Raw genomic sequence first — 9,901 nt, forward strand, 5'->3', positions numbered from 1 at the left:
AAATGCAGTTTTCAATTAATTCCCCGCTCAAAAGTTTTTGTCTCTTACGCTGATTTCTTCTTTTAACATTGTGAAGCTCTACTTAGAACCTTCTTAAGATCCAATAGTGCAAAATGCAAATTCTTGCAATTTTTTGACTGGTCTTAAGATTTTGATCAGGAGTGTAATAGCCTGCCTTATGCCATATAAATGCTGGCATATTGAAAGGTATTTATTGACAAAGTTGGACATCACTGAAGGCCTAAGTGTGAAATGCACCACCCGCCACTGGTACCTTTACGGTGCCATCATCACTTGCTGAGGCCAACCACTTCCCATCTGGACTGAAGGCCAGGCTTCTCACCGCTTGAGTGTGACCCTGCAACACAAACCATAAAGTCCAAAAATTTCACCCTCAAACAAAGAACCGACTTATCAGTTCTAGTGTTGTGGTGTACACTCAAACTATAGAAATTCTGCTCCTATTTTAATCCATAATGTTCTGCTACAGATGTGGAACAGAGCTGATGCTGTCAGACCTTTGGTCCATATCATTAAAAATAAGACATTTATCATGAGATCTGTTGTCTCTTCGAACACACACAGTTCTTACCTTGTACCTGAACACGTATCCCTTCCTCCGGATGTCCCACAGCTGACAAATGATTGATGTTTGATGAGGAAGCAGGTCAGAAAATTATGTCAATGTTGATTTTAAGCATAAACACTCCGTTTCACAAACAAAAATGTTCATTTGCATCTTAAACACTCAGTTTTATGAACAAACACACCTTTATGATTGTGTCCATGGAGCTGGAGGCCAGAAAGTTTCCAAATGGATGAAAACCCAGACTGGTGATGTTGGCTTTGTGTCCCATAAGAGTGCGTAAAACTGAGGACATGAAGCAGTAAAGTCACATACCTGTCACAGGTGAGCTGCAGGTGCATGAACACCAGCAAACAAATACAACATAAGTCTGGTTCTGCTGAGGAAATGTAGGCAGAAAGATGCAGCAACCTCAGAATTTATACATCTCCTGATGGTTAAATTTATCTGATAGAGAAACATAATTCTTTACTGAAGATGAACAAAAACAACAAACATTCAGCTTAACCCACCTGGTTCAGGTTACATGAATACGAAAAAACAGAAAACTAAACTACCTTAGCTGTTTTTAAAGTGTAGATAAAATGGAAACAAACAAACTTATCTAATGACAGAAAAACTTCTAGATAAAACCTCAGAAAGACCTCTGTAGGTTTAGTTTGTGGCTACAAACACTTTAGAAGTTAATTCTTATCAATTTATTCTGGACAAAAAGAAAAACACCTGCCTTTTTATTTTCTGTATTGTTTTTATAGAATCACCACTTTATTATTGGTGGAGGGGTTTGAGCACACTCAATACCCCAAGTTAGGGAAACCAAGGCACCCTCCTGGAGCCAGTTATGGGGGAAAACTCATCAGTGAGCATCAAGCTAAGTCCAAAGACATGACAGGAAGACACCTCCACATGTGTCGATTGCATGCAGCGAGAGCAGTCAAGGTCAGGTGATTTGTGGTGGCAGGTGAGACCATGGCATTAGCATGCTGATCCCTGGAGACACAGACTGGTTCTGGGTATATGGAAGATCACCTCACTGGCAGGAAAGGACCCAGAGCCTAGAGGCTGCGACGGTTGACCTTCGTTGAAGGTAAGGTCTCCCAACTCACAGCATCTGAATTTTGTGTTTGGTGCTTGACTAACGGTGTTAGCCTCTCGTTGTTTTTTGTTTGTTTCACTTTAGTTGGTGACGGTAGCGTCTTGCCCCCTCTCCCAATTTTAGCCGAATTTCCAATTACAGTTTTTGATCGAGCCAACGGTGTTAGCCTCTTTTTGTTTATCTGTTTCGCTTTAATTGGTGACGGTAGCGTCTTGCAGCCTCTCCAAATTTTAGCCAACCTCATAATCTGTTCTGGATCGAGCTGACTGGCTAAGTCTCTCTTCGTTTATTTGTTTCACTTGATTGGTGACAGTAGCGTCTCGCCCCCTCTCCCAATCTGAGCCGGTTTTTTCTGTCTGCGTTTGGGCGCAGCACGAAAAATGGAAGACTCCCACTGTTGTGCGTGCTTCAGGCAGATGATGGCCATGATCTGTGCCCTGCCTGCCTTGGGCATGATCACCTGGTGGAAGCCCTGTCGGAATATTCCTGCATGAACTGCAGTTACATGCCCCGCAATGTGAGGTTGGCCCGGCTGGCCCAGTTGCGCCTTGAGTGTGATACTGACCTTCCACATTCTGGGCAGGTGACCCCAGCTAGGCGCTCGAAGCGCTGTAGTGAAGCCACAGTCACTGTGGCTCCACCTAAGAAAAGGCGAGCTAAGTGTGATCAGGGCCTTTTCGTGAGGGTTCAGCAGTTGTCGGCAGAACTGGCAGAGATGAGATCTTTTTTTTTTTTTTTTAGGCACGCCAGCCAGATACTTCACTGGCAGCAGCTGGATTCTTTTCTCCACCAATGCCTGAGTTGGCTGTGGAGGATGATGTCTTGTCTCTGGTCGCTTCTGCCTCTCATTTTAGGAGTGAAGAGGAGGCACAGTCATCTTGTGGTTCGGAGACTGCCTCACTCTCTTCGTCTCAGAGTGCAGCTAGTGGCTCTACGTTGACTGAAACATCTCGTAGGACCCTCCGCAGTTTTCCTGTGGTGCCAGGGGAGTTGTTCGGTTTGGCTGCCCTGGAGGCGCTCAAACGGACCATTCAGACACGGCAAACTATACAGCAACTTTCAGGCCTCAACAGGAGTATGCCACCACCCCCTCCTCAGCATCTGAGGTGCCCGTTGGTTAGCCCCAGCGTCTGGCCGCCGCCTCAGGGTTGTGATCAATCTGGTGGTTTTTATCCTCGTGCTGTACATCGGAGTCCCAGCAGGGACTTTCGCGGATCAGTCCACCACCCAGCTAGAGGCAGGCCCAGCCCCCCCAGGGCCCCTAGTGGCCGTGGGGAAAGAAAGTGACGCCACCAGGCTGATCGTCTGATATTTTTCCCATCAGCAGCTCAGTTACTGGGCTGCTCATGCTGTTGATCCATGGGTGGTTGCCACTCTAACCCATGGCTACAGGCTACAGTTCCGACGCCGGCCTCACATCTCAAGCAGAGTCAAGGTGACTGTAATCACCAACCCGGTGAAAGCCCTAGCACTCGACCAGGAGCTTTTCACCCTCCTGGCCAAGAGTGCAATGCTACTATTCAACTTACTTCCTCATTCCGAAAAGGACAGGTGGCTTTCGTCCCATTTTGGATCCGAGGGGACTCAATCAGTATCTGAAAGTGCTGCCCTTTCACATGTTTACAACATCAGAGGTTCTTCAGGCTGTTGCAAGGGGAGAGTGGTTTACATCAATAGATCTCACGGATGCGTACAAGCTGATGAAAGTTGTCTTTAGGGCTTGGCTGTCCCAGAGGACTCCTGAAAAAGCTGATAGATACAGTGTGGGCTGCAGAAGGGCTGCAGCTTTTGTTCTGGCAAACCATTTACTTGGAAAAGGGAAACAGGCCTCATTACAGGCTGTGCTTGGCTTGGATGGAGAATTGCTGATCTGAACAGGACATATTGTCAGATGTTTGAAGAAGCACTTTGGGGATCTTCTTAATTTGGCTACCATGTCAACCTTTATGGAGGTAGAGTCTAAAGATTCGCAGGAAGGGGATTCCATTACCATGACAGTAGTCAAATAGCTTACCAGTTGCAGGGCGTCAGGAGTGGATGAGATTCGCCCTGAGATGCTGAGATCTCTGAACATTGTGGGGCTGTCATGGTTGACACATGTCCTCCAGTCCTCCATGCCACATTTAATGTGGCATGGAGGACTGGGACAACACCTGTGGAGTGGCAGACTGGAGGGGTAGTCCCATGTTTTAAAGGGTAACCAGAGAGTGCGTCCCAACTACTGAGTAATCACGCTTCTTAGCCAGTTTACTCCAGGGTGTTGAAAGGGAGACTACAACTGATTGTTGAACCTCGATTCCAAGAGAATCAGTGTGGCTTTCATCCTGGTCGTGGTCCAGCAGTCTAGATCTTCACTCAGCAAAGTTCCTAAGAGGGTCATGGGAGTTGGACTCTCCAGTCTAAATGTGTTTTGTGGTTCTAAAGACCTATTACTGTGCTCCCCAAGGCATTCTGTGGGGGGTGCTGCAAGAGTACAAGGTGCCAGGGTCACTTTTAAGCACTATCCAGTCCCTGTATAACCAAAGCAAGAGCTGTGTCTGCATCCTCAGCACAAAGTCAAGCTCATTCTCAGTGAAGGTTGGTCTCTATCATGAGTCCCTTGTCTCCAATCTATTTGTGGTGTTCACTGATAAGATCTGAAGGCACAGCAGTGGAGAAGAGGGTGTCTGGTTTGGGAACCTCAGGGTCTCTTCTCTGCTCTTTATAGATTACGTGGTTCTGTTGGTGCCTTCAGGCCGTGACCTTCAGCGTGTACTGGGGCGGTTCGCAGCTAATTGTGAAGAGTTAGCTCTTCTAACACTCAATTGGAAAAAAGATGGAATTCACTGCTTCTGTTACTGCAAACATTATGTAGGATTCCTCTACCTTTCAGCAAAACAGTTTTATTTACATTAATCCTAGTCCTTCCTGAACAGGACATTTTGGTGGGTGGTTGGGGTAGTACTCCTGGCACCTGCAGTAGGGGTCAGAAAGTCTGAAGATTCTGCATAAAGTGACTCTGGGTGGATGTTCAGATGATGACAATTCAAAAGTCAGATTGTTTGCTGTTTGTGTTTTGACATGTTTGCTCAGATTTTAGATGGCAGGAGAAGCCTTTACCCCCCTTCCCCCCTCTACAGAGAGACAGAGTGTGTCTTACTCTTGGCAGCCTCCAGGTCCCAAACTCGTATGGATCCAGACTGAGACCCGGTCACAACTTGCTCCTCTGATGTGTTGAATTGGACACACTCCACTGGGTTCCTGTGACCCGTCAAACTCTGAGACAAACATACAGAACCCAGAAACAGATCAGTACGGGTTCTCAAGAACCCCAACATCATCATGTGCTCATGCTTTCAGGACCACGCAGCAGATGAGCTATAACAGGAACAAACAACATTTTAACTTTTCAGGATTAAACCCCTGGACTCCAGGAAAGATCTCGCTAACAGAGGAACTGAGAGAATAAATGATTCCTGTTAATCAGCAGCAGCTTAATTAACCGAATGCAAACTGATGTTTGGATTGTTTTTCCATTTTCTGCAAACTTCATGCCTGAATGTCACAGGTTTGGGTCTAGAATCGTTGCTGGCGAACACCTACCAAAACTGTCAAATCCTAAGCAACACTTCTAATAACCAGAACGACTAATAACCGTAACTGATCAGCTTCAGACAGAAAACAACAGGGAACAGCAGGAAACAACAGAACATGACAGAAACACTGAGCCCGTCTTCTTCCTCCAGTTTTTTTTTTTTGATTGTTGTTTTTGTTCCTTTTCTCTGAGTTCTTATGGATCAAACCAGAACTGGTTGGCTCTTACAAAGTGGAAATTGGTCTGATTGGTCCCACTAACCCTGCCCCCAATCAAGATGGAAGACCTGCTTAGATCCAAACTGGCTGAAGACTCTCAGACACTAGGAACTTTTTAAGAGTTCTCAGAATCAAGGAAGGAGGTTCTCTCCTTTAACATGTTCTCCTCATATGAATTTCAGGTGGTTTTGGTTTATTGAACTCTTCTGACAAGTAGTTTGTGCTCCTACTTCAGATGAGTTTTATTAAGACCAGAACTAACAACTGTGACAAATTTATGTGTTTGATTGTTCGTGATGACAAGCACAGCAAATAATTTATTTTGGAGCAGTAACAGAGAGAAGTCTTACCATGATGCAGTTGGCCTTGCTGACAGCCCAGATGTTGACCCTGCAGTCCTCTCCTCCTGTGGCCAGTAGGCGGCCGGAGCTTTTCCCCAGAGCCAGACAGGAAACGCTCCGTGAGTGAGCCTCAAACTCTTCTAAACAACAACAACAGAGAAGGGGCAAAGGTCAGCTCAGAGTCATTGTTCATCTGATGCAACTCAACAAGGCCTGATGATCGCTAACACTGTACTTTAAGTGAATGATGTTTGTACTCACGCAGTCGCCATGAGGTCTTGGTGCTGCTGGCAGCAGCCATTCTGGGTCACACTGGGAGAACCAGGACCAGAGCACAGATTAATTCATGAGGATCTTTGACCACCTGTAAGAACACACAACAACAACACAGATGGTTCTGGAGCTGTGTTAAGTATTAAGATCATCTGTTTTTAAAGACCTCAAGTGTAATAAAAAAAAAAAAAAAATCACTTTTAATCTTCTGGCTCATAAAAAAAAAAAAAAAATCTTCCAGAACCTTGAATGTCCCACGTAAATGGAAAGATGAAGCCACCACAGCAAACCTGCCAAGAGAGAGTTGTCCACCAAAGCTCATGAAGCAGGTAAGGAGGGCATTACTCAGAGAAACATCCAGGAGGCCAAAAATAACCCTGATGGAGCTGCAAGATGGGAGGATCTGTCTACAGAACCACAAGAAACTGCACAGAGCTGGGCTTCATGGAAGAGTGGCAAGAACAAACACACACTGATTAAAGTAAAAAAAAGCTGGACTGTTTGGAAATTATTCTGTTAACATGTGGAAGAAGGTGCTGTGATCAGATGAGCCCAAACATCAAGGAACAAACAAAATCATTACTTAATTTTTTGTATTTTTTTTTTTTTAAAGCGATCTACTTATGATCAACCAACAATTTGTTTGTTTTCTACTCTGGTTGGAAAATCAAATTCTTATTTGGATTTTCTTATATACTGTATTTTCTTAATGTAAAGCTGGAAAATCCTGGTTCCTCTTGGTTTTTAAACTGTGGTACTCTGGCTCCCTCTAGTGGTACTAAACTATTTAAGCGTTAAACAAGCTCCTCTTGTCACTATGCTGCAAAGTTTTCAGCCAACATCTCTTTGGGAATCACTTTGTAGGAACTAAAATGCTATTTTCTGTTTGTCAGACAAAAAATGTGTTATCTGTGGGATTTTTCATCAATTCAACAAAAATGACGAGACAAATTCTGTCTTTGTGACAGGCTACGGGTGACAAAGAGCATAAAATCCAATTTAAACTTGAAGATTTTTGTTATGTGTCAACACCACACTGGAACACCTTCAGGATTTAATTACCAACTCCACAAAAACACCTCTCTGAAAACACTGATGCTGAAGCCCTTCAAAGCTACTAACTAACTGTAAACTAACTGTAAGAATCTTCCTAGTTAGTTTTCGCACGTTGTTTTAACATTTCATTAAGCTATTAAACACGGCATCATTTCAGTCAAGTTAGGTTCAGTCTGTTCCTCTCCAGCTCTGGAGGAGACCCTTTCACGTGGCATCTCCTCTTAACCGGAACAGTGGCCTAGTGGTAGAGTGCCCTGAAACTGGGAAGTTGTGAGTTCAATCCCTGGCCGGGTCATACCAAAGACTGTAAAAATGGGACCCATTGACACTCAGCATTAAGGGTTGGAATTGGGGGGGGAATCACCAAATGATTCCCGAGCGCAGCACTGCTGCTCACCGCTCCCTCTGGGGATGGGTCAAATGCGGAGAACAAATTTCGCACACTCAGGTGTGTGACAATCATTGGTACTTTAACATTAATAATTCCACAGGTTGGAGCGATTGTGCCCGTTTGTAAACAAATGCTAAACTTTTCCAATACATGTGTCACGTAGTGAAGATTGGTGAAGCAAGGCATCTTGGTACAATACTTTGAAAAATTGATACTGTGTCAAGCCGTCTGCTTCGAGCAAAACAACTCTACCTCCAAAATTTGGGAGTGAAGAGGATGGAAAGGCCTGCCTGGAGTCCGCACCTCAACCCCACTGAACACCTGTGGGATCAGCTTGGGCGTCCCGTTTGTTCCAGAGTGACCAACACAACCACATCGGCTTGTAACAAATGCTGGCTGAAGAATCAGATACCATCCCACAACAGTGTGTGACCAAGCTGGTGAGCAGCATAAATAGGAGGTGTCAGGTTGTTGTAGCTGCGTGTGGCTCTTCCACATGCTACTGAGGCCCTGTTTGTTAAACGAATAATGTTAAATAATAATGTCTTGTTTCTGAAGACCTCAAATCATTTAATCCAATAAATGACACCAAACAAGAGTCAATAGAAGAATAAGGTGTTTGGCAGAGAAGATTTAATAATTTTTTCATGGGCGCAAGCCACAAACTCAACTCTGCTGCTCAGCCAACAAATGCATTTTCATAACAAATGGGGCAAAATTAAGGGGGAGATAAACAGGCTTTCTAACTGTATAAGATTCGCCGCCAAGAAGCATTGTTCAACAAAAAAAATAAACAAATACAAAGTTTCTCACTTCTTTTGCTATGCTTATACACACACACGTAGTTGTGGTAATGGAATTCATATATGGTTGCTTACTTTAAACAAACAAACAAAAAACTATAATATACCCTGCAGATTTTTAATGAAGCGAAGTGTGCAGAATTTCCGGTCATTTGCTGAGCAGTATGAAGTTAAGAGGAAAGTGTAGAGCTAATTATCCATGAGATAAAAACATTATATTTTACCTGAACAGAAACGCCCGCGGTTTCTGCTGGCGTTAAACTTTGTACATCAGTCCAAGAAGCTCCATTAAACTCATGGTTCCGCTCGAAGCAGTTCGGTAAACACGTTATATCACGTCAACAGCAGCTAGTTTAACTCCCAAACTAAAGCTAAACTCCCGTCTGGCTAACGCTGACCGCAGTCAGCAGCTTTACGGGGAGCGGCGGTGGTTGTTCCGGAACAAACTGAGCCTGGGCCGAGGAGAACAGGGAGAGCAGAGCCGTGAAAGGTGCCAACACCTGCTAACAGTTGATGTATGTCTGTTTGATCCGTCGCAGCTTAGCAACTGAGTCACATACGTCACTTCCGCTGACCTCACGTACTAGCTTCAAAAACTTTATTGACAATAACAACAATCTACAATGTTAACGGAAATCAGACAGCTGAAAGGTTTACAGCTAAAACAAACAAATAAATAAATAAATAAAAAACAACCATTCCAAAGACCCAATAAAGATATTTAAAGAAGAATGTAATTAAAAACATAAAATAAATATCTGTTATTACTTTAAAATGAAAATATCTTGAGAATATTTTTAAATTAAAAAAAGACAGAAACAATAAATAATTTTTAAAAAGCATAAATAAAGAACCACATAAATGTAAATAAAAGTAAATGATTGTCTTTACATTCACACTTACTAATTTGTTTATTTCTGTCTATAACTCTTTATTTATTTTCTGTAATATTGTTGTGGCAATATTTTATGTTTTCTGTCTGAGAGAGATCATGGACAGACCCAAGAGGCAAATATGACCTGAAAATCAAACTAAAGTTGTTCGATCCCTGTCAGTGAACAGAGTCATACAATATTCTCATTAAGTCTTCAGCAAAGTACTTGAATATACGGTACATTTCTCAAATGATTTAACTGAATGTGAAAATAAAAATATATGGGAGTAACTGAGGAATTTTGATTATATTATATACTATTTAAGAATTACATGGTATTTTCTCATCCTAATTATATTGAAACATGCTGTATAATCATACGTTTACACCTCATAATACTCTGTTGTCGAATAATGGATGTACCACAGTCAGGTGAAAATCACTGTACAACAAGAAATGGGTGAAAATGGTATTTGGTCAACATTTGGTTGATTTCAGGGGTTGTATTCTCACATGGAAGAACTGACTTTACTGATGTGACAAAGTGGTTCATTTTGTGTTTATCACTTGTCCCTTGTTCTTATTTAGGCGTCACTTACTTTACCATTGGTTATTGGTTAAATTTGTTTCAAAGTATATTTATGGTTTTTGTTTTCCATTTTACTCACCATTGTTTGTCTTTGTAGATC

At 42.9% G+C, this 9,901-nt stretch overlaps 1 protein-coding gene across 2 annotated transcripts in view; it reads right to left on the minus strand.

The window, feature by feature from the left end:
• Positions 1-8,889, minus strand: part of katnb1 (katanin p80 (WD repeat containing) subunit B 1) — a 20,182-nt gene extending 11,293 nt beyond the window's left edge. Inside the window, exons 1-7 of one of the 2 annotated variants that reach the window (XM_037979986.1) lie at positions 8,563-8,888; positions 6,077-6,179; positions 5,825-5,955; positions 4,822-4,939; positions 771-871; positions 593-634; positions 275-358 (exon numbers count right to left, since the gene is read on the minus strand). In XM_037979986.1, the coding sequence (XP_037835914.1) occupies positions 275-358; positions 593-634; positions 771-871; positions 4,822-4,939; positions 5,825-5,955; positions 6,077-6,116 (516 nt within the window). In that variant the 5' untranslated portion in view covers positions 6,117-6,179; positions 8,563-8,888. Of the gene's footprint in view, positions 1-274; positions 359-592; positions 635-770; positions 872-4,821; positions 4,940-5,824; positions 5,956-6,076; positions 6,180-8,562 lie in introns of both variants that reach the window. The other variant, XM_037979987.1, reaches the window with a different exon arrangement.
• Between the last annotated feature and the right edge of the window lie 1,012 nt (positions 8,890-9,901).

Source organism: Kryptolebias marmoratus, linkage group LG15 (assembly GCF_001649575.2).
Source record: "Kryptolebias marmoratus isolate JLee-2015 linkage group LG15, ASM164957v2, whole genome shotgun sequence".
NCBI lineage: Eukaryota > Metazoa > Chordata > Actinopteri > Cyprinodontiformes > Rivulidae > Kryptolebias > Kryptolebias marmoratus.